The sequence below is a fragment of the Embiotoca jacksoni genome, unplaced genomic scaffold, assembly GCF_022577435.1.
Source record: "Embiotoca jacksoni isolate LCO1_2020_lvr unplaced genomic scaffold, fEmbJac1.0.p SCAF_22, whole genome shotgun sequence".
NCBI classification, from domain to species: domain Eukaryota; kingdom Metazoa; phylum Chordata; class Actinopteri; family Embiotocidae; genus Embiotoca; species Embiotoca jacksoni.
This window is the reverse complement of record NW_027185363.1, coordinates 740335-765000: the sequence shown is the minus strand read 5'-3', so window position 1 is coordinate 765000 and position 24666 is coordinate 740335. Positions and strand designations below refer to the sequence as shown.

Sequence of the window (24666 nt, the reverse complement as noted above, 5' to 3'; positions counted from 1 at the left end):
AATGTTACTGTCCTGCCTCTAAACGAATCACAGTCTCTTGTTAGGTGCTTGGGTAAAGGGTTAAACGTCAAGCGGGTGGGTGTGGGCTACTGAAACAAACGAACCATTCTACCAAAAGAGGGGCAACGACCACCAGGCAGAACACTGAGGGGTTAACAAGGTGTGTTTCATTTGTATTGAAGTGTGTGTGTGTGTGTGTGTGTGTGTGTGTGTGTGTGTGTGTGTGTGTGTGCGGGGAGCAACAGTGCACGAGATGTACAGACTCTTCATTTACTAAAAGGCTAAGACAAGACAAGTGTGTGTGTGTGTCTGTGTCAGTGTAGCGTGTGTGTGTGTGTGTGTGTGTGTGTGTGTGTGTGTGTGGAGGTGGCAGAGGGTGAGGACACTTGTCAGTACAGTACCTTCCTCCCCCTAAATCACTGAGGTACAGCACATAGAAAAGAAAGAGAGGGAAAGAAAGGAGAGATGCATCCAAAGGAAAGAAAAATTAAAAAAATAAATTGTAAAGCCCGCCTTGTTGCAAAACAACAAGACAACACTCATAACACAGACACTAGGGCTAACACACGCCGGCCTCTCAGATCTTTTTTTTTTTTATCTCAACAATGAACTTCCTAGTCAGGGTTTTTTTTTTTTTTAAAGATGGAAAAAACAAAAAACAAACACTGAACTGCTCGTATACCCTGAATGACTTTCAGCCCTCGCTTGATTTCAGGTTTTCAGCTCGGCGTCTGCGGATTGCTCCCGGTTGCACCGACTCACCTCTTCCCCGCATCATCGGACGCTCCTCCCTTGCCCTGCTTGTCGATGACAATCTTGTCGTTCATGCCGAATTTGCACTCGGGCATTCCGCTCAGGTAGCTCTTCATCACGACTCGGCCCGACACGTGGGCGCTCAAGACCTGGCCTGCACGGAGGAGGGGGGGGGGGGACGGGACGGGACGGGACAAGGGCTCACAAAGTGGACCCAGCTGCAACATCTCTTTTCCAACTTTTTTTTTTTTTTTTGGAGGAGTCCAAATGTGCTTAACTTTCAGCTCTTCAAATACCGTCGTAAACATCGAGACACAAGATCGGAATACGGGTCATCTCGTTCAAAGACCGTTAACGGGTCTTTCCATAAAAAGTGAAAACGCCAAGCAACAACCAAATATGGTTTGAGTAAACTTTGTAATTATAAATATAAAATTACCTATATTTTGAATATTTCTTAAAAGGTCCCGTACTGTATGAATTTAGATTTCCATTTCTTTTCCTATTCCAAAGCTGGTCTATGTGCTGTATAAACACCACGGAAGTGTCAAAGCGCTCAGTGCGTGGAGGGAATGCCCGCATCTCGTATTCAGCAACTGCGCCGTTTAGACGAGCCGTTGGGACTTTCGTAAGTTTGTGATGTCATACGTTTGCCCTCAGCACGGCCCACTGTCAAACCTTTTAGATGGATTGATACTTTATTAATCCCACGAGGGGACTTTTTTTTTTTCTCACTACAGCAGCATTATAACATATTTAACATGAAAATGCACAAAAATGACGATAAAATAGAATAATGTTAAATGAAACTAACTAAACAATAGTGCAAGGGTTTAAGCAAGCAATCGAACAACCAACGGTATAATTGTTGGGTGATGGATTTGAGTGAGTTATTGTATCGTCTGATAGCGGTGGGCGGGAATGATCTCCTGTATCTGTCCCTGTGGAAGAAACTGCTGAGCCACCATACTGTCACGGAGCTGGGAACCTACAGGAGGGTGTGCCGCTCTCAGAAAAGAGATGGGGACCTTTAACTGAGACGCACGTCGTTTTCTCTGCCTGTAGCTGAAACTCTCCAACTCTTACTGGGTGAGGAAGATTGTAAAATACAATTGACAAGAACGAGAACGAACTTTTAATCTTTGTGTCGACGTGGACAGAAAGTCCTAAAAATGGAAATTTGAACCCGGACGATTTTCCACCAAGTCATTCACGGAGAGGCCGAAAGAACAGACCTTGTGGCGACATGAGCAGATTGACGCTTTCCAGTACGTCCAGGAAGAGCTCGTTGCGGCGATACTTGATGCCCTCACGACGCCAGCCGATCTGCCCCGTCACCTGGCTGGTGATCTGAGACTGCTCCTCTTTTGTCTGGGAGACAGGGAGAGAAACTGGATCACTATTCACAAAAGGGAAGGGCTGACCGGCTGACGACAGAAGGAGGGCGATGAAAGAGGGTCATCGGCGCTAACGGGGGGGAAGACGGAGAACAAGTATGACATGGCGCCATACGGGGATAAATGTCAGGGTGCTGTTACCTGGTGCTGAATTGTCCAAACGCCGCAGTTGACGACATATGATGAGACAAAAAAAAAACCCAGAAGAGTTGGATTACATTTCCAAGTAAATATTGTAGTATGCACACATTTAATACATGAACCCGCCAAGTTATTTTTTTTTTATAGTTATAACATCGAGTACCTGCCAATGTGGGCAGGTCCTGATAGTTTGCTATATATGATGTCCCGTGTTTTATACTGTATCCGTGAAGAGACACTAAGTGGATATCAACAAATCACACGGGCAGTTGTTGTTGTTGGTCTCGCTTGCGGCACTCTGCATTAAGAAATAGGCTCCAGTGTGATGTTTAGCGGTTTTTTTACAGATGCTGCTCAAGTGCAATAGATTGAAATAAACAAAGGACAAGAGATATACAAGACTTTATATTGTTAGTGCGGGTCTCAACCTGCCAGGTTCAGATATATCTACTATCCACCACTTGTGATTCTCATTAAAAAAAAAATAATCACATGGTTCCAACATAATCTACTCCACCATACTACATCTAATAATACTTGTTCTGTCAACCTGAAAGCATTCCCATCATCAAACCCGAGTCTATATTTGTCCTGCTGACCTGTCCCTTAATGCCCTGCTGGGTGATGAAGGTCTTCAGCGCTCCAGTCTCCGAGTTCTGCGGGTAACCAAAGTCCAGGATCTCTGTGTGAGCAAACACAAAACAGATAACTTGTCTGTAAGAGATAAGATGGACGAAAGGGACAAGTAGGACACGCAGGGATGGAAAGAACCAATATTGACTGACTGTGTCCCGGTGAAAGGCGTGTTAATACGTTGTCTCGAACACAAGATACGGGATTGAAAAGACTAAAATGATTTTTCCACCACCTGTCAATATCGACATTTGGGTAGTCAAATTGATTCCACGCGCAAGCGATCAGAATTTCCTACCGTCCAGCAGCTCGTAGATGAGCACGAAGTTGTTCTTGATGTTCTCCTCGCTGATCTTGCCAAAGTAGGCCGTCATGACGTCGCACATTTTGTAAAGGAACTCGAACACCATGGCGGCGTTGACATTCTGCTTGGTGACGGCCGCCAACCAGATGTTGGAGCGCTTGACGTGGAAGAAGCTGGTGCGGGCGATGTTGGTCACCGGCGATCGAACCTGCTGCCGGGCGTGAATCACGTTCACGCGGAACGCATCCACGGCGTTGCGCCTGGGGTGGAAGGACGAGAGCGGACAAGACAGACAGAGACAAGAGACGTTCGCATTGGCAGGTAAGACAAACGCTTCGGGATCTTTTGTGACAGCGAGACTGCTAACGGTATCCCCGCCCTGTGACGTCACGTGAACATACTGCCGTGAGTTTAGTATCCAGTTCTATACGGGGCTCGAAGACATAACCAGACATTTCAAGGAATCAACAACTATCAAAACATTTTTAAACCGACAGAAAGAGACACTTGGGAGTTGTTGCATTGAGAGGGACAACGGGGGAGGGGGGGGGGGGGGGCGCTTGTTTTGTGTAAACTGTGATAATTATCAGGACAGAAAGTGTCATAACCAACTGGACTTCATGGGAACAAAGGAACGGTTTTAACCGTGTACGTAATTCTGCTTGGTCCAAACAAGATCCGTGTTTTTTTTTTTAATATAAAAGGTAAAGTAAAGGTCGTTTGAATTACAGGAATTGAATTTTATAGAAGCGAGACAAAAGTATAGCTCAGCTTGTTGCCAAAGCTACTTTAGGGGATCTCGGTTCTCATTAAGGTGGATTTATAACAAACAGGGCTTAGCGGAAGGGGCGCAGCAAGTTTTGACAAGAACACCAAATCCTACTGTCGAGTGCCGGAGAATATCCCGACGTCCACTTCCAAGTACATACGGCAAACCTCACCGACATCTAAACGCAGCCCCGAAACTCTGTCAGCTGAAGGTATAGAAAAGAAACTGTAATATCTCTGAATCAGTGTTAGAAAAAAGGGAACCAAAGATAGATTTAGTTTCTAAATATATATATATAAAAAAAACAATACCCACAAAAATCAAACTAAAATCCAGTGCAAGTTGCTTAATTCAAGGCCCACATCTACAAATGAGACCGCATAAAATGTCTAAACCATCTCTGAATTTGTGTGAGCAAAACCAGGGCAGGAACAAAAGATGAAAGGACTAAATGAACCATCATATCCCATGCTCAGACTACATGCTGAAGCACCAGTAGAGCTGATTGTGAACAACTTTATTCACTGAGGGCCTCTGTACTGGCAGAACTCCTTGGTTTTGCCCGATCTGCTCTTTGATTTCAGTATATGGTAGCTTATTTACTACTGTAAAATCATGACGGGTGACTCATGCTCTGAGAAGGTATCGGGAGTTTGCCTGTAGAAACTATGAGCATGCAGTTCAGGGGATCATGGGGGGGAGGAGAGGGGGGGGGTGTCATTGATTGGTGGCCACGAGGGGGATGGGTCATGCTTTAGAGGCTGGAACATCTCTTACCTATTCCTACAGGGGGCCAACATGAAGAGATGGAGGAAAATGGTGATACAGAGGATAGAGAGGAAAACAGGATGAAGGGAGAGGAGAGACAAAAATGCACAAGAGACATTTTCGTGCATCATGTAGACAGAGTGAGCAACATGGCGTTCGTTATGATGCTGTGTGTGTCGGGAAAAGGTTAGCAGCATTACGGCGCTCTTTAATCTACGAACGGTCAAATAAAACAGCAGCACGGCAAGTGCGTGTTGATAAATGTGTTCTACTCCACTACAGAAATTGTAGCTTCACCCACACCTGGGAGGTTCGGAGCGAACCACAGCAGTCATCACAGCATTACAGTGCACACACTGCAGGCCTGAGAGCAGCATAATGTGTGTGGTTTACACTGCACTGCTGTAGGTGTTAAGAGGGATTAGCAAAGACAACTGATGCTGGTGTTGTAAACAAAAGAAGATTATAGGCGAGATGCGTGAACAAAGACAAATAACGTGGATTTCCTTTTTTTCTGCATGACGCGGAATGAAAAGTCAATAACTGCTGTCTCAGTCTTCAGATGTTTTCCTTGTTTTGTGCATTTTAGGAAAATGAACTCGGTTTATAAAGTCCTGAATTAAATGTGTGTTCTTTCCTTTTTATATATATATATATATATATATATTCAGAGATCCACTTTGTGCTGTGTCTGAGGCGACAAAGACCAGCAGCAGTGTTCGTGCTGCTGCTCGACCAAGAGGGAGCAATGATTACAAATTAAGCGAAAACAATTTACTGATTAATGCTAGAAACGGGACAACTGTGGAAGCGATTTTTGTACACAAACGCCCCTGCATGACACAGCATGCATCTAATTCAGACTATTAAGTGGTGTCTAAGTGGCTTAGTCCTGGTGATGAAACAGGTCACAGGGAACAGCTCTGCAATGCAGCGTATACTATTCTGCCACTTACTACAGTCACAACTGTCCAGGAGATTAAATGCTTAAAAATGTTCCTACTGACCCAACTCTGCTGTCGTCTACTCGCATCACTGACACTATTAAAATGCAAGGAAATGACCTGCTAACTTGCCAACCCGCACTGTGTGGATCGACACGGGACTGGACTGGTGTCAGTACTGGCGAACGGCCTTCTCTGGCCTCACTGCAATTAGTGATTGGGTTTACATTGAAAGTGATAACTGGGTGTCCTGCAGGGAGACTCTCTATCTCCATGACGTCATCAACAGAATAAGACAGAAGAAATAGAGCGAGTCAGATTTTCAGATGTAAAGGTAAAGATGATATTCTCTTCTGGCCACACGGCTCGGTCCTTGTCTAGAACGTAGCCAGTGACATGCAGTGAACCCTGTGTGAATCTAATTGAATACACTGTGGCCTTTATCCCGACACCTTGACCTGCATTTGCTTGGTTTTTAGTGTATTACTTGTCTGCATTACATATGACTTAGCCATGTTTTCAGGTGTACATCTTAGGCAGTGACAAAAACACACCTTTTCACAACGTTCAATTTACAGCAGCTTCTGAAAGGCTTCTGTCTGAGCTCTGTTTAGTTATTTTAACGATATTTGTATTGTCAAGAAAAACCCACGTCACTCCAAACATCGACAAAAAAGGACAATGATTAACTGTGAAAGTTGATAACTGGAAACAGTTCCTCTCTTGCAACTGTGTGTTCAGAGGAGGAGCCATTTAAAGGTAGAACGTGAATAAACAAATGCCTCCAGAGTGGCAACGACAGATCTTACTTGAAGATGCCTACAGCCACGCTTCTTTCTTTTTATGGAAATCTTCTGTGTAGGAATTTGACCGAATACATACAAAAGTGGAGATTTCATTTTGGTTGCAGGAATCTACAGATACTATCTTTTGCAATAAACTCGTGTTTTTGGCTTCTTGTAGCTCCCTTTGTGTAGAATTCAGGTGATTATATCCTCTTAAATTATTTCATATGCAACACCAGAGCAAAACAAGACAAAAACATGTCCTTGTGGTATTTAATTAGATAATTAAATTAGATAATAATTAGATCCTAAACAGAAAATATTACTTATTTGTAAGTTATAAAGTGATACATACTGAATAAGAAAGGGACCTTATGGGATATAAATAGTATAGTAAATATTTTAATTCAACATATATAATGAAACATGAATCTTTTTTATACTGTTATAGAAAACTTAAGTTTGAATTCTTTAGGGAGGACAATGTGTTTGTGTGCTTTACTTTGTTGTCTTTAAACATTTCATCTTGTCTGCTGATCTAAAGTTACACAGGCCATTTGATGTTCTTCCTTTATAATGATGTGCATAATGTTGTTTGACACTGTAACTTTCTGTTTGAGCTTTTGTGTTGCCGTCTACCCCGCATCCATTTATTTTTTTATTTTTTTGGGGGGGGTGGGGGGCAATCATCTCTATTTTCGATCTGCAGGCCCTTGTACTGCTTAATTTACATGGCCCTGATAAACAAAAATAAAAACTAGGTTTTAAAGACAACATCTGACTTCAGGTGACACCTAATGTATGACAAATATGCTGTTTAATTGAGGGCATTAAGGTAACGACATTTGATCATTGCCTGGCAAAGAAATGTACACAGGGTATTAAGAGATGTTGATGCAGAGGACAAGAACGCTTCCTTTCAGGGCTCTGCCATCTGAGAATAATGAGTCAACCTGTCAACACTGAAGTTAATTTGGAAGATCTTTTCACAAAGATGGATTTGATCTATCAAATAGAAGGTGTGGTTTGATAAACACGAGTGAATCACATAATTTCATCAGACATGATGGAAAACAGTCACTGATAATCAATTACTCATCACTGATTGTGCAGAACTGTATTCAAGAGTCACTTCTGTATCTAGTATTCATTTGTTGTAAATTACTTAACTTAATATTCATTAAGTTAAAGGTTAAACTTATATTACATGGAATTAGTAACATCGCCTTAAATGGAATCCCGGTTTGGGTTTTTGTTCTTTGTCAATAACACGACAGGCAAATGTGAACTTAGCCAAGGAAGACTGACATAATCCTCCATTATCCAGGATCAACACCCGTCTGTCCACCCTCACTGGATCAGGACCTTCTTACTGAACTGGAGATCCCCCAAAAATCCAGAAATGCCAACCGCAGGTTTGCTCCTGTGAAACGTACCCTATGTCATCTCGGTAGACGCGGGAGATAAGGACCTCCCCCTTGTGGTTGTAGATGAACAGTCCTCCAATCATTGTGGCTGCTTCTCAATCCCAACTTGCCATGGTGAGACCAAACCCCTCCTGAGAAGAGACAGACAGACAGACGTGTAGGAAGGAAGCCGTGGCAGGAAAAATGGGAGATAGAGAAGTGAAAGCAGCGAAAAGTGAGGGAGTGACACACAGTACAGAGAGGCATTTGTCCCTCACATCCGCTTTCTCTCTCTCTCTCTCTCTCTCTCCCTAACACACACACACACACACACACACACACACACACACACATCCCTCTCCTGCCAGCTGACTATATCCTGCAGCTGCAGCACTGTGGTGACTCATTTGTTAGATGCATCACACGTATATAGGCAAAAAAAAATAAAATAAAAGACTCCCCTACTTCTCTCAACACAGGCAATACCTTGTTTTCTTCCAAAAAAAAAAAAAAATCAGATTAACGGCAGATTAACAGCCACCGGGTTGACAGCTACAAATCTATCGGTCTTACAAGGAGCCCTTTTTTTTTTTTTAACTGCAAGATGTTGCCTGAATCTGATCAAACTGAGATCCATACTTAGATTATACCCGCAGGATGATTAAGATCCCTCTTGTTGTTGTTGTTGGTACATTTGGTTGGTCTGTGGTTTAAGACCACCAGACCAAAAATAAATAAATAAATCGCAGGAAGCTGCTCTCGTTCAATAATGAATCTTCTGGAAACCAGAGGATGAAGGACATGCTTGGGATTCCTCGAAGACAGAATCCAGACAAATTAAAACACAGCTTCAAATACGAACCCAAGATTAGTGAAATGTTTCCCCATTGAGACGCTGATGAGTCGTGACCGAAATAATCCGCGCACCAACACCACATTTAATCGTCCCTTTTTTATTATTATTATTATTATTATTATTATTGGCGAAGTCAAGATGTCTGCTCACTCGGGCCATTTCCGAAACGTTCATCAATTTTTCATATTTTCACCATTTGTTCCTCTCCGCTGGTCGAGGGACAAAATGTTTGATCGGAAAAGGCTTTGTTGCTACAAAACGTCCTTTAAAGTGGCTACCGAGCACTTGATGAAGGCTTTGACCTTCAGCTAAGATCAAAGTGATGGAGAATACACCGAGTGAGAATTTAGCTCGCTGAAAAGGAGCTAAAGCAGCGGGCTTATCGGGCGGTGATGTCCGGGGAACCAGCGTCGAGCCGAGCGGAGGCTTTCTGGACTTCCGGTGAAATGAGACTCAAAGTCAGCAGGGACGAGCGTTTAAAATACGACGTTATTAATCGCCGGGGAACGAAGTTCGTCCGCACAAAACCCGCAGCGCACGGCTGTGCCCGACGGCAGAAACGTCCCCGCTCGGTTTTGGAGACCGAAACGCTTTCTTTTCTTCCCCCCCTCTCCCCCGTTAAGCGCGCTGCTTACCGCCGCTAGCTTGACGTTTAGCGGAGCGGAGCGGCGGAGCTAACGTTGCTAAAAATGCTAACGTAGTGAAAACCGGCTCCGAGGAACGATTTTTTTTTTTTTTTTTTTTCCGGGACGTCGTTGGAATATTCCGACGCAGAAAAAAAAAACAAAAAAACCACACTACCGTCTCGAATTTGAACCGCGACTTACCCTGGTTCTCTCGCGGACGCCGCCGGTCTTTCGCTTTCCCCCCCCTCCTCTGGCCTCGAGTACAGCCCTGCGTCGGGATCCAGTGGGGGTTTCCAGTTCGCACGCCCGCTAATACGGTTCCTTCCTCCTGGTCCTCTTGATAGCTGTCAGCTGACCCGCCGTCTTTACGCACAGCCGTTCCGCTGTGACAGGAAAAGGCGCGGCTGGAGAGATGTGTAAACCGCACCCAGGCCTTGTTTTAAGATAAGCTACACGGGCTCTACTGGTCAATTATTAGTTTTCATAGTAGTTCAAGTTTAAAAAAAAAAAAAAAAAAAAAAAAAAATCGACTCGGGATTATCTCGGCGTGTATCCGACTTGTTTAAATAAATGTTCTTCCGGTGCAATTTCTTATTACCAACAAGGGGAGAAAAAAAACAACGAAAACAAAAAAACAAAAAACCTGTACGCCTTTCTTTCATTGGATGTAATGAAGACACGTTTCCCTATGGGGGATTTAGGAAATCTCGTATTCAATGTTTGTCCTTTAAACTAATAGTTGTGCGGGTGGTCTTTTTTAATTCTGTCCCAGGCGGTTAACTTTTTTTTTTTTGGTCCAATTTGAATCAAAATCACCTCTGCAGGAGTTTTTCCGCCTCAAACTACAGGGAACAGTTTACATATGGTTGTTCAGTTCTGAGGCAATTCTAAATACACACACACACACACACACACACACACACACACACACACAGACACAGACACACACACATCTGTGCACCAGACGGCCTACCCTTCACATTCCTGCACTTGGACAGTCAGGAGTCCACTGCTCTTTAATGCAAATCTGACCCGAGGTATCATTGGGGAAAAAAAAAAGCACCTGGTAATAATTTTCTGTCTGGCAAAGGTAAGCACACACAAACACAAAGCCGCAAATTTAAGTCATAAAACTATATTTATAAATAAAAAGACATTTTTTTTTCCTTGATAAAAGAGTAGTGTGAAAGACATGGTAAGAATTCTTTTTTTTCCACTATACATTATCACAAGACAGTCTGAAGATTCTCTGGTTAGCAGATGAAAATGTAATTGTGTAAAAACGACTTTTGGAGCCGGATGCTCATGTTAAGCGTTGAAAAATGAGACTAGTTGTGTCCAACTACATATATAATAAAACAAAATGCATTCTTACAGTAAGAAGGGCTGCAATTCTCTTGCACTACATACACATTTTTCCATTTCTTTCTCTCTTAAGTCAAGCAAATATTTTAAAAGTCTGAATAAGGTTTACAGTTAGTGTTCATTTCAGCGTTCTTGCAGTTTTTTTTTTTTTTCTTGTTAAGAGGTCAGCAAGTTGGAAGTGAAAGAACGGAAGGAGGGAAGAGGCTTCATTCTCTCAGTTTTGATGTGGACAGGGGTGGGGGAGGACAGAGAAGGTTAGATAAGGAAGGCAGAGGCGAGGAGGGAAGAATGAAAAGAAGAACAAATGAAAAACATCCATGTGGAAATGCGCTGAGTCATCTTCCCCTGCTGACCATTTCCACTGCCTGCCTCCCTCCCTCTCTTGCTCTTTTGTCCTCGCACAAACTCTTCCCCACTGTGGAGCAGAAACTGAGAAAGGCGCTTTGGTTCCATCTTGAGCGAGGGGGGGTTTCTTCACTGAAGAAAGTATGGCCACTACTACTAGGAAGAAAAGCACAAGAGAGGGGGGGACATTTTCTCTCCGCATACACAACAGGGTTGGTTCCATTTCAGCTTTTAGAAAAGTGAAATCAAGGCCTTGGGTTACAGCTTTTGCAATCCTTCCTCTCTCTTGTCCTCTCATACCGTCCTTCTCAGCCTTCTGACACGAGAGCGCCATATCCCGCTACTTTGTTCCCGACCGAGAGCCCGTGTCACATCACGTCAACGAAGAATTCTCCGGCGTTGCCCACCGCCATGCGCAGAGACTGGCGTGAGGCGGTGAGCTCGGGGGGCACCGTTGCGATCTCTCTGCCAGGTGGGGCGCCAGGTGCAGCTGTAGACAGATGTGGGGGCTGGGGGGGCAGACCGGGAGGGCCATAAACAAGGCCAGGCCCGTAGGCTATTGAGTGGGAGTTGGCACTGCGGTGGCTGACAGAGCTACGGATGCTTCGCTCACTAGGGGGAGCCACCGAGCGCTCACTCGGAGCCCGGTGGCTCCTGATCTCAGACTCGCTGCCGCCGCTGCCGCCAGATTTCCGACCCTCGTTCTTGCTGCAGTTGGAACCACTGCTTCCTGTTAGCATAGTAAAAGAGACAATCATTATCTTAAAGTTACTTACAAACACATCACTTTTTTTTTTTTTAACATTAAATCTAAGTGACCTACATGAGCCAATCACTCCCATCCGAATGCCAGTGACATGACGCAGGCAGTACTGACCCAGTTTATGGGAGACTCTCCAGAGAGCTGCATGACTAATGCAGACATGGTCACGGAGCACTCGCTGCTTTTCAAAGACCAAACAGCTTAGCTGTTACCGAAGGCAATTACAGGTTTTCATTTTATTACCACACAGACATCTCGTTTTTAGGGCGAGTTCTTAAGACTGATGCAACCGTTGCAGTTCATGCGATTGAAAACAAACTGATATTATGAGGGATGCTTGTTCTATTGTGTGACATCAAACACCAAGAGAGATGATGACATTTATTTCCGTTTAGCCACCTTGTGTTTGATAGATAGAGGTGTGGGATGTTAGCCTAGCTTGGCACAAACATTAGAAAGCATGGAAAAACATCTAGTGATAAAAAAAACAAACACCTTACACACCCGTAAACTGTTTTTTACATGTTGAATCTTGTTGGATTATAAACTATTCATCAGTACATTTAAGTTAAGTTTGTGTGCAGCTGCAAAATGTGGACAGGACTTTGGATTTTTTGTGTCGGCGGGCACAGCTGTTGTTGGTCAGTAAATATCTTCACTGCGTAAACAAACTGCCCCTAAAACCACCGTGCCTGCTTTTCTATTTCCATACATGCTAAAATACACAAAATCCAACATGTAAATAAGGCAGCTTTGGGCTTGATGGGAGGGAATTTTTTTTTTTTTTTCACTCTTCACAGAGCTAGACTGTGTCCTTCAAGTCTTTGAAGTACGTGAATGAAAACATGCAGTGGACCTACGAGTGTATTTAAAGTGTGGAGTCCTTCAAACTCTACTGAGCAAGACGGCAAACAAAATGTAAAAACACGACAAGCATGTTGGGGGGGGACATTTTACACATCCACATTTGAAGTCTACAGTGGGTGAGAGTTTGATACCCAAAATACAAGATTGTGGATGAAACACTGTTGTTGTTGTTGTTGTCTTTTTGTAATGAGCATATACAGTACATTATAACTACACTAACCGCTTTGCTGGCTTCCTGCACTGCCAGCACCTGGTCCACTGTGGAAGGGCTGAGGCAGGTCGTACGGGTGTGGAATAGGGAACTGGTAGGGCAGAGGCATCGGCCAGGGGGCGGCCCCGGGGTGCGGCAGAGGGGGGAGGGTGTCCTGGTCTGAGGCCCCCCCGCTGGAACCATCATGGTCATTGAGAGACAGGTGAGTCATGTCTGAGGGAGAGTAAGAGGGAGAAAATAAGACTTAAGATTTCCACAGTCGAAAAACACAACATGTATATAAAATATATCTTTCTCCAGTTGATTTTGTACCGCTCGCACCCTCGGCGGATCCCAACTAACAAAAGAGTTGAGCGTCCACTTACTGCCACAGAGGTCCCCAAAGACGTAGTAGCACTGTTCGGAGAAAGTGATCTTGTTGACAGTGTGTCGGATGTAGCCGGCCTTCAGCAAGTTGCTGGCGTATTTACGGGCTTCACGGCGATCTGCAAACCCTTCCACATGATGGAAGAGCCAGTCAACCACATCAGAACCTGGTGTTGTAGAAGATTAACTTATTAGTCCTGCACTTTAGCTCATCATATTCAATGCCTTTTCTTGAACTATTTTATGACACATTATAATATCCAAGATGACTATATAACACTGGTTTCATAGTATCGTTTTTATCAATGTGCAACTTCGAACAACTTAACTGCATTCATTGTTATCCGAGTTAAATGTAAATCAAACGCAATAAAAATGGATTAACATTGTCGTTTGATAGAGCTAAACAATCACAAATTCTGAATAGATCCAAGATGCATTTCTGCATCACTTCAGCCACATCGATGAACGACACCAGCCCACAAACTGAACTAAGCAAATTAAAGAAAGATGTGAGTGTGCACACTGATGAGGGAGGTAACACATGCTGCACCATGCCCTCTGCTTTGATTGACGCACCAATAAAGGCGTTCGCGATGGTTATCTTGAGCCACATTCTGTCCCGCACCTCCAGACCTGACTCTGGGCAGGCCATGGCCTTAGCGACGGTTGCCATGTCGCTGTGGATCGAGAGGTGGAAGTCATCGAATCCTAGGAGACATCAAAGGACACGTGCAAGTCAACACGGGGGGACAAGCCACATTTTCCTGTGGGATATTTCGGTTTTAAGGACAAAGGCAATAATCTGCTGAGTTGCATTCTGTTTTATTTCCTAGAAATTTGAATTAAAGAACAGCCGAGTGCTGTTATCAGGACAGCTACAAATATGTTGGCTTGTTTTGCAATTAGCCTCCAACAAGATTTGTTTTTCTGTGGTCTTGACTGTAATTTGACCCCAGTTCTGTCTCGATCACAAATCAAGATGAGATTTGGCTGGGACTAAAAACAGTCTGATCAAAGTGAATTAAATGTCCTCCCTAGAACACTGTCATCATATCTGTACACATTATCCAGCTGAGTTTCAATGACTTCCAAGATGAGATATTTTAATATTTATAGATGACGTTTCAGTCGTCCAACATCCCCACAACCTGCCTCATCTACCTCCACTTCAATCAGTCCTTTTGTACCCATTGTTTTATTTTACTTTACTTCCCAGAATGCATTTTGACTATAATTATAAAAAGGGCATGGTCACATTTCAATATCATGTTCTTTAGACATTTCTTGCTCTGCTTTCAATAACTTACTAACAAGCAGAATCAGCCCGCTGCTGTCAGAGCACATTAACAATAGTTCATGCAAAAATCACATTTTACTTGGTTGCAATGCATTAGGTATTGATTTTGAGGGACAGACACCAAACCAAAACCAGCTGAAAACTTTGTCTCTTTTTAAACTTTGCTGTAGTTGCTCTTAAAATATGGCCGGTTATCCAAAGCATATGACAAACCATAAAAAAGGAGCCAGCAATGCAAGGTCCACCAGATTTTCTCTGTAAAGTGTTTGAGTGATTTGGATTTTTAGATAACCTATGGCATGTGACTGTATGAAATTGATGTTTTGTCTGGAAAATCTTCAAAAATGTGAATCATATCATGTGGCAGCCAGAAATATGTTGAGAGAGGAAAGATTTTCCTCTTGAAATGAAGCAAAAACATCACAGTCCTTCCAAAGATTACAGGGGAGATGAAAGTTGTGAGTTATGGCTCAGCTTGAACAAGAGTTATTGAGCAGATGGAAGCTGTGGGGCTGAACACAGTAAAAGCTGGAACACAGAGGAGTCACAGGAATGCAGCGAAAGGCCAGGACGATTTACTAACACGTCAGAAGAAGACAGTGATTTCGCTGCGTGTTTGGAGGTCAGAGATCTCAACTTGTGAGCACAAACACCACAAAATGACAGTGAGTAGAAAACTGTGAGGCTGAGAGCTGTTTTGAATAAAAGTGCCCAGATAATAAGCCATGACAAACATCTGCAGGGAGGTGACGTGACTCACGTTCTGTCTCGGGGATAGAGCTGCTGATGGAGGAGCTGGTGGAGGTGACGGTGCTCATGGAAGGGCTCATGCCGTACGGAGGGTAAACCCCGGTCATGGCTGCTGTGTGCGACACCCACGCGGCTGGGTCGATGGGCCGGATTGGCTCACCTGGTAAATGAAACATGGGGAAGGCAGTTCGTGAGCTTACTGCAAACAATAAATAAATAAAATATACTAAAACATGTGTGTGTGTGTGTGTGTGTCTGTGAATAGATTTGAAAACACTCACTCCTGGGCAGAGCAAAGCAGCTCCGAGGGTTTGGGTCCCAGCACTTTGCAACAGTCAGAGTAATGGGGCTGGGAATAAACACACAGACAGTTAACACTCATCTAAAAACACAGAGGAGTATCAGCTTCAACTTTACTAGATCCTTGTATGGATGAATGAACGTGTACTGCTTACCCTGGCTTGTGCACTATGTCCCTCAGTACTCGAACGGCATCGTCATTGCTCATGTTCTCGAAGTTGATGTCGTTCACCTTGGCGGATAAAAAAAAAAAAAAAAAAAAATTCAGAAAAACATTACAATGTCTCAGGTTGTGCTTGACAGATATAACTGACTATGACAGTGAGGGATGGGCCCAACTCTAAACTGTTTCATGCATAAAGAGGTTTAAACTTTTATGGCCTCACAATCATTACAATAAATCTCACTGCACAAAGCCATTAACTGGACTGGCAGTGTTTCAATCAGAATTGAGAATGGGTGTTTAGCACTTTGCCAGACAAACATTGTTACAGTGTTTCAAAATGTGACTGAAGTAACATGAAAGGGAATGGGTACAAGCAGGGAAAAGAAGAACAGATTGGGGGGGGAAAAAATAAAAAAAATGTGTGAAAATCCCATGTAATGACACGCAGACAAATGCACGCATGATACACATGGCCGTCTGGCGAGAAAAACGTTTAATTGATCCCACGTTACGGAGTTCTTTCACTTCACTGACACGCACATACTTTCCTGGTTCAAGTTCCAGGTATGCACAAACACATTTTTTAGGTCTGTGTATGTGCCCCGCCCCCCCTTAAAGAGATACACAGACACACACCTGCAACAGCATGTCCCCAGGCTCTATGCGTCCATCTGCAGCCACAGCTCCTCCCTTCATGATAGAGCCGATGTAGATTCCTCCATCTCCCCTCTCATTACTCTGACCCACAATACTGATGCCCAAGAAGTTGTACTTCTCTGTGAGGTGGAGAGGAGCAGAGGAAATAGGTCTTAAAGTGAATCAGCAGTGAAGTAAGTAAAAGACAGACACGATGATCGTGACCTGCATCATTCAGGAACAGATCGGTTTTATTTGCGCGTTTTGGGTTGTGGGAGAAATATTTTACTCTAAAAGCTCAGTGTGCGTCTTTATTCTAAAAAAACAGAAACTTCTGTTTGTCTCGACATCTAATTCTATTGAGTGTGTAATGTCTATTTGGACCAGTGACTTACCCATGTTAAGAGTGACAGTGATAATGTTCAGGGACATGGTGGAGTCTGTGATGCTGCTGAATGATGAAGACTGAAAGGAATAATGATCAGAGGGAAAGCAAAGAAATATGAGAAGCAGAATTAAATGTCACAAACTGAAAGGCAGTTTTAATAAATATGTCTTTGGTTGATTTGCTATTCTTTACATCAAAGAGTGTGTATCTCACCCTGTCCATATTGGAGGCCTTTGGCTTCCGTCTGCGACGGCGGTGTCGTCTCATCAGACGAGAAGAGCTCTGCTCAGTGGAGCTACTAAACCTGAAGAGAAGAATTTAACAATAATGTACATGCTAATCAATGAGCTGATAACCAAATAGTTGTTTCTGTAAATTTACTACATAAAATATAATTCATAAATTAAGTTATCAAACTTTTTTTTTTGCCTTTTAAAGTTTAAAAACCAACAGATGTTAAAAGCTATTTGTCCTGCCATAACTTATAGGGTTTAAAAGTCCAATTTAAACATGACTGCTATATTCCCAACCCTCTGAAACCTACAACGCGCCAGTGGATTTGAAAGCCATATTTCTTTGAAAAGAAAATTACCAAAATTATACCCCTTGAAGCAGTGTGGAGATAGAAGAGAACACAGGTTTATAGAGGTCATAAAATGTAAATAGTTCAATATGTAGAGCATGTGGAGGTCCCTCCCTTTTTTTCCCCCAATACTGATACTCGAGTAAAAACACTATAAATATCGATTCCATCTTTTTTTCAGTTTTTTGTAAAATCAGTTATCAGAGAGATTCAACCAGATTCAAACACTCAGAAACTGCTTGATGTTCAGAGGGTTAAAAGTCAGGCTCAGCATTAACTGTTAGTGAGACGGCATCCAACCTACTTCATCCGGAAACTACGACCTGACTGACAAATCATCAGCTGGCACTGTTACCCAGAAATGTAGACGAGGCAAACACCTATTTGTTTGTTTAATGGAAATAAACTAACATACTGATGAAGTTTAAAGCTGCAACAACAGGAAGAAACATCCTGTTAGATGCCAGATTTGACCAGCAGAGTCTATAAAGTGGGGTTGCAGAGATTACTCATAGCGGAGACTTACTGCAAAAAACCACCAGACAATTAGACTGCACTGATCTCTGCCATAAACAGTCAACTGTAAATCCAGAGGTCTTCCTGACACTGAATAACCTTTTCCTATTGGAAACTGCACTTATGAACAAGCTGGACAGCTGTGCTAAACGTCTGACCTGCTGGTTGCATCATCATCCTCTGAATCAAAGCAGGAAGTGGACTCCAGCTCGCTGCTCATGAAGGACGAGCAGCTGTCGTACTCGGTGCCTCCGCGTCCCATTGCCCGTGATGAGTACCCGTTCTGCTTCCCACCTGCAGCAGGACGGCAGGAATACCGAGGTGAAACACGACACAGCAAAACCAAGGTGTCCTCAACAACTGTCCTCAAATCAGAGCTGTTCCATATTGATCAGTATCTAATTAACGCATAGAAGTTCATGTCAAACTACTGTGAATGATATACTAACATATGAATCAATGTCTTCTTTGTAGTCGTGAAAAATAAGTACATCTTGATGACCCCCAAATTGTATTTAGACTGCACGATGACAGAGCGTTCCACTGCAGCCTGGTTTTGCTGTTTATTCAAATGTCTGCATCTCTAAAGTCACTGTGTGTGGACTCACTTTTTTTTATAGTCAACAAGATGACTGTAATTAGCGAGTTGTGAAATTTATGGAGATAAAACCAACTTGAACAACTTGAACAAACCAAACAGCCAACATCATTCTGACCGTGGTCGTTGGTGTGTTTCCGTCGCGGCCTCTCCCTCTCCCTCTCTCTCCTCTGCTGCGACACCATGGAGCCGGTCTCCGTGTCGTTGTCCAGACTGTCCCGACCGCTTGCGGCTTTCCCGCTTCAGAGAGAGACGGTGGACGAGAGAGAGAGAGAGAGAGAGAGAGAGAGAGAGAGAGAGAGAGAGAGAGAGAGAGAGAGAGAGAGAGGCAGCGTTACAAAGAGACAGAATGGCACTTCATCATTATCTGGACGGCTAAGTTCATTCAACAGCTCCTGAAACAAAAGTTGATTGCCGTATTTCCGCCTGATGATCATTTCATTTCATTACTATCATGTACTTATATACATTTTACACTTTTCTATACTTACAGATGAACCAGACATAAAACATGTAAAAGCTGGCACTGGCTACACCTTGTTCTTTTATATCAACTACTTGAAACACTCGTAACAGAGGGCATAATTAACAATAATGTGGGCTTTACATGACCAACTCAACCTTATGATTACATTTCCAGAGTGTTCGTAGCACAATGACAAATGCACGCGAGGAGTAGGGTAGATTTTGTTCCCCTCCTAGCCAGTCACAAGATGTCATACTTTCTATTCAATTTACGGTTTCCTCTGTTAGTGTGCTTATTAGGAAACACAGAAGGACTCATTCAAGGCACTTACACGAAGCCAAACACAAACCACACACGGCATCTCTGTCCTTTCACACAGTCACCACCACAAAGTCTTTTCTGAATATACTGACTGGTAGGAAGGGGGTCTGGAGTCCCCGATGCCTCCGGTCCTCTCCAGAGGTGGTGCCGGCTCCAAGCTATCTGCCACCGAGCCTGCGTCTGTGTGGGCGCCGTCTCCGGAGACCAACTATCAACAGACAGAGAGTCAGGTCATTCAGAGGGGAGAGAACGCTGGAGGACACAGCAGGCCCAAGCCAAACCAACACTGTGTTTACACCATATTCGAAGGTTGATTGTTGTTTCTTGTTTCACTCTCACTGCCTACAGGCCTGCCAGCATTTGCAGATGGTAAAAAAAAAACAAAAAAACATCAATACAGCTGCTAAAATTCTAAAAACTATAACATTAAATACAAAAATATCCCAAGCCTCTGCTCTAAGGGACAGCAATGTCTCATTCAATGCTAAATCTGTCTTCTACCAATTCCCCACTGAGAGAGCAAAGCTGCACAAAAGCAGCAGTGAATTCAAAGAGTTAAGAAAGAAAAAGAGGCAGCACCAAGACTTGTGGTTTGTCTACCTGATGGTGTTGCCTAAGTCACCAAAGCGTGGGAACAAAAAGAGCTCCAACAGGCCGTGATTGCTCACTGTTTTTCAGAAATTATATCATCGGTAGATCTTACTATTATAGTTATCTGTTTACATTTTACTTGACGGGGGAGTCACCCCAGAGAAATGTACAAATACACACACACACACACACAGAGAGTGAGAGCGAGAGAGAGAGAGAGAGAGAGAGAGAGAGAGAGAGAGAGAGCCACACAGAGTTTGAATTAAGGCAAAATGGCAAATAAGTGGGGGTCAAAAGAGTTTTACAAGGATGAAAGGATGTCCTATCCAGTAACAAAAAAACAAAAGTTATGTTGCACTGGAAACCTTATTTAATAAAACTACAAAGTGTATTGGTTACATTACAGTAAGGACATCAAACTGAATCACCTAAACAGCCGTAGTGTGACTGTTGTATTACTATGCACACAGATAACAGCAGTGGGCACTTAGTATGATAAAATATTTCCCATTTGCGGGGAGTCTACTTTGATATGCAGAAGAGGGAAATGTGCATTTAACGGCCAGTTGAGTTGGACTATGACAGATCAAATTTGTAGCCGACGGTAAGGCACAGCACACTAGATTCAGACTGCTGTCCTGTTGTTATGATGTGATGTGCAGCAGGCCAAGACCCCAGAGATCAATCAATCAATCAATCAGGTCACTGAAACAACAGATGAGAGGTGGAGACAAACATATAGACACACTGTGACAGAAATAACATTTCATTGTAAGTGGAACATTTCAGCAACCCCCGAGAGATAACACACATATTTACACACACACACACTCTCTCTCTCTCTCACACTCACTCACTCACTCACTCACACACACACACACACACACACACACACACACACACACACACACACACACACACTCACTCACTCACTCACTCACACACACACACACACACACACACACACGATGAACTGGCTTGAAACACAATCAGCTCAACCTCCACGCTGACTCTAATGAAAATGATCACAACAGAGAGAAACTTCAGGACAAGCATGCTGCATTATACACTAAAACTTGGAGCGATAACACTGTGTTGACGACTTTTAAATAAAACCTATAATTAAAACCACACTGTGTGAAATTAACCGAATGCATCAGCCTTTCATATCGAAACACAGAATGGTCTTTCTCTCAAATTTATTCTCCCCTCCCTGTGAGATTCAATCTTCTTGTTAGATGACATGCAGTGTGAGCCCCTTTGTTATTGGATATTTTCCTCCTATCCTGTGATTTCAATTGCTCTTAATCCAATTTCAATGTCGAGAAGAGAGGAAGGGAGGCTGTGTACAAGCACCAGATGTCTCTTGTGTTGTGGAGACAGGAGAATTATTGCTTAGAGCCTTTAAATAAGAAACTACATGCAAGTACGTGTATTTGTTGCGTGAGGCGACGAACTTATTCGAGGACTTAAAAAAAATGAAATGACCTAAAAACTAAAGCAGCTCATTTCCCTTCAAAGTGCAAATAAAACACAACACATAGGAATAAATAAATATGTGTATGTGTGTGTTACTCTGAGGATCATTATGTGATAATGATATTATCATGCAGATGCGTAGGGCCTCTCCCTGGGGCTGGGAGTATGGTTGTGGTCAGTGCCCAACAGATGGGAATCATTGTTGCACATGCATGCACACAGTGCACACAACCACTTCCCCACACAAATACAGAGAACACAGACAAGCACGCAGCAAACAAAAACATAAACAAAGCAAAAATAAAAAAAATTACTACCGGATGTATTGTGAACTTACCCACGATACCACACGTCCATTGAAACAGGGCAGCTTAGCGTTGTCGTCAGATATTTCTTCTTTTACCACCCTGTAAAGAAAGCAAAGCTTTGTCTCGGTAAACCTGCACAAAAGCTCTCTCTGGGTAATAAAACACAAAGGGTGCATTTAGAGGAAGTGGAGATGGGCAATACATCCATCAGACAGGATAGACACCGACAACAGGCTCAACCTATGCCAATTTAACAGCCTGAGCCAGACAGTTTCATACATTAAAACCCAATGAAACTGTTAAACGAAATCCTGGGATATTAGAGGAAAAGCCAACATTACTGCCTGAGGCTGCTGACACAGGCGTGGAAAACCAGTTCAAAGAGTGCAGCTCATTCAGGCATTATATATAAGCATTCCTCAGTGAATGTCAATACATCTAAAAAGAAACGAACAAAAGGCATGTAACCATGTAACCATGTGAATTTCCTTCAAACCCTTCCAGTTTGTTTACACTGGGGTGCTTGCTTTGCAAGAATCAGATGTCAGACCTCAACAACACTTTGTCACAGAGTAAAGAGGACAAATCAGGCAATGCATTTAAAAAAGGGATTCACACTTCTGGCAAAGTCAAAGATTCGCTGTGCCTTTCAGAAGGACTTTATTGGTAGATATGGGCACCAGACCAGTCTGATAAGTTTAAATTCAAATTAAATAAAAATCAAGGGGGGGAGGGGGTTTATTGGCATGAAAGTTTAAAAAAAAAAAACCATGATACCAAGGCATAAAAATACAGTTTGTTGTAATGTTTGGACAGCACACAACAGTAATATAAATTCTAACACCTCCATGGATATTAATTATATGACTACAGTGTATCCTATGCAGGCGTTTGAGTGAGTGAATGTATCCTCGTTCTATACAAACAGTCTTGAGTGAAGGTTTCAATAGTTTATTTACAGCATATCCCTCCACTCTTCACAACACGAAGAGCTGTGGGTCCTTTTTTTTTTTTTTTTAAATATCCTCCCCACTTGCAAATGTACTTAGGTCGCTGCCCCACCCTTGTTTGAGTTCAGCCAGAAACAAACTTTGGAAACCTGGCTGAAGCGTTTAAAAACAGTGACTCCCCCCCCCCCCCCCCTTTTTTTTTTTTAAAAACTCTGCAGACGTTTGAGTCCCGGAGGAACATAAAACTACTTTTTTTTTGGGGGGGGGGGGGGGCCATGTTTTAACACAAAAGGACACACTCATGATGACCGGGGGGGGGGGGCATTCCCGTGTCCAACCCCGCATTCCTCCGGCGCCTGCTGGACTCACCGACTCCAACTCGCCTGTTAACGTATGTGATCCATATACGCGTGGAGCCAGCGGCTGACAGCGGCGGTCACTAGTTATTACCGGTGCTGTCAACTGCACCCCGGGGACCCTACTTTGGTCCAAGTAAAAGTGGAAAATGACATTCAGGAAATCGTCTGATGTTCGCGACGCTTTGACAAAAATACCAAACTTGGTCAGACAAACTCCCCGAGGCGCACGGCGCACGGAGCTAGCGGCACCGAGCAATGTAAACAAACGGGGGTCGGGACGCTGAACAGACCTGCTAACGCTGCGAGCTGCAGCTAACAAAGGAACGGGCACTGCGAGAAGCTAGCTGGTGATCGACAGCCAGCTGACGGTCAAACTGGTGACAAAACCAGCCGGATTAATAAAAAATAAATTAATCTAGCAGCTGGGGTTTTTTTGTTTTGTTTTTTGACTCCGGGAGCGTTATGCGCAGTCCCCATCCAACACAATAAACCCTTTAACAAGTTACCCGAAGTCATCGTCCATAGATTTGAAGAAGAATTTGTAATGTGGTTTCTTGAGGACATTCTTGAAGTCCGCGAGGGTGACTTTGTCCGCCGGCACCGACAGTTTCACCAGATAAGGTGTCTCCTGGTCGTCGAGGTGGTAGATAATTTTGGTCTCCCCCATCTCGGACTGCGGCTAAGGCAAGGCAGGCTGGGTGCATCAAGCCGAGGGCCTGGCAGGCTCCCTCTCGGGCCCCGACTCCCCGTGGCGCTTGGCGGCGGCTGTGCCGTGGTCCTCCCGGGCTCTCGGTGGCCGACCGAGTAGCTGCGTAGTCCCGGGTCGGTCTTCCTCTACGCCAGCTCGTAAACGCTACGCTTGCCTTTCTATAAAAAAAAAAAAAAAAAAAACACCACCTTGCTCCTCCACAAAGCGTCCTAACACCGTCCGAAGATTGAATCGCGTTAGTTTCCGTTTGTATTAAACTTCCTGTATGCCGACGAAAGCTGAGAAATAAGTGGGGGTAAAAAAAAACAACAACAACAACAACCCCAGTCTGAAAAGGCAGCAAAAATAAACAATCCTCAGAAAGGTCAGTTTTCTCTTCTCGCCAGCTGCCAAGCTCTTCTACTTTTGTTGCACACGAAACGGCACGAAAATCGTCAAAGCCTGTCCCGGAGGGGCGCCATCAGCAGGAGAGGAGGAGAGTGACAGCTTCCCGAGGACAGCGCTGCGTGCAGGCGGACAGCAAAGGCGCTCATAGTGACCCTAGGGGTCGAGGGGGCCACCAGCGTCGGGGGGGGTAGAATATTATATATGCAGGTGTTTTCACCTAATGTCTCATTAGACCTTTTGTAAGGTTTGTACATATGTGTAAATACTGTCCTCACTTGCTCTTGCAAGTGTTGGAGCAAAAAAAATAAATACAAAAAAAAATAAAAAAAAATCCTGTTTTTGATTTGTGTTTGTACATGGATTTCGGTGACCTCTTGAAATTCCTATCATAACAGACGCAATCCTTAGTCAAAGGTCTAATCACAGGAAGTGATGTTGTCTGACTGATTTTTTAAAGGCTGTTTTTGCATTTATAGTTTTTGAGCTTTTTTTTTTGTAATCAAACTTGATTTTCCCATCAGCAATTGACTCTCTTGACATAATTTACAAGTTATCACATC

General features: G+C 43.5%; 2 protein-coding genes across 2 annotated transcripts in view; both read right to left on the bottom strand.

Annotated features, from left to right (window-relative positions):
* LOC138202795 (AP-2 complex subunit mu-A-like) overlaps window positions 1–9819 on the bottom strand; it is a 13187-nt gene extending 3368 nt beyond the window's left edge. The window contains exons 1-8 of the mRNA XM_069157059.1: window positions 9584–9819; window positions 7931–8052; window positions 3223–3488; window positions 2891–2973; window positions 2292–2297; window positions 1989–2124; window positions 763–907; window positions 402–419 (exon numbers count right to left, since the gene is read on the bottom strand). Of these exons, the coding sequence (XP_069013160.1) occupies window positions 402–419; window positions 763–907; window positions 1989–2124; window positions 2292–2297; window positions 2891–2973; window positions 3223–3488; window positions 7931–8004 (728 nt within the window). The 5' untranslated portion in view covers window positions 8005–8052; window positions 9584–9819. The remainder of the gene's footprint in view (window positions 1–401; window positions 420–762; window positions 908–1988; window positions 2125–2291; window positions 2298–2890; window positions 2974–3222; window positions 3489–7930; window positions 8053–9583) is intronic.
* A 682-nt stretch (window positions 9820–10501) lies between these two features.
* On the bottom strand, window positions 10502–24191 carry LOC138202793 (segment polarity protein dishevelled homolog DVL-3-like). Its single transcript, XM_069157057.1, has 15 exons — window positions 23517–24191; window positions 21731–21800; window positions 19416–19531; window positions 18655–18776; window positions 18097–18232; window positions 17053–17143; window positions 16847–16916; window positions 16452–16591; window positions 15805–15881; window positions 15631–15698; window positions 15360–15509; window positions 13879–14010; window positions 13299–13466; window positions 12943–13146; window positions 10502–11822 (listed from the first exon to the last, which is right to left on the bottom strand). Exons 1-15 carry the CDS (start codon window positions 23675–23677, stop codon window positions 11461–11463), a joined length of 2067 nt encoding a protein of 688 aa, XP_069013158.1. The 5' UTR covers window positions 23678–24191; the 3' UTR covers window positions 10502–11460.
* Window positions 24192–24666: the final 475 nt, after the last annotated feature.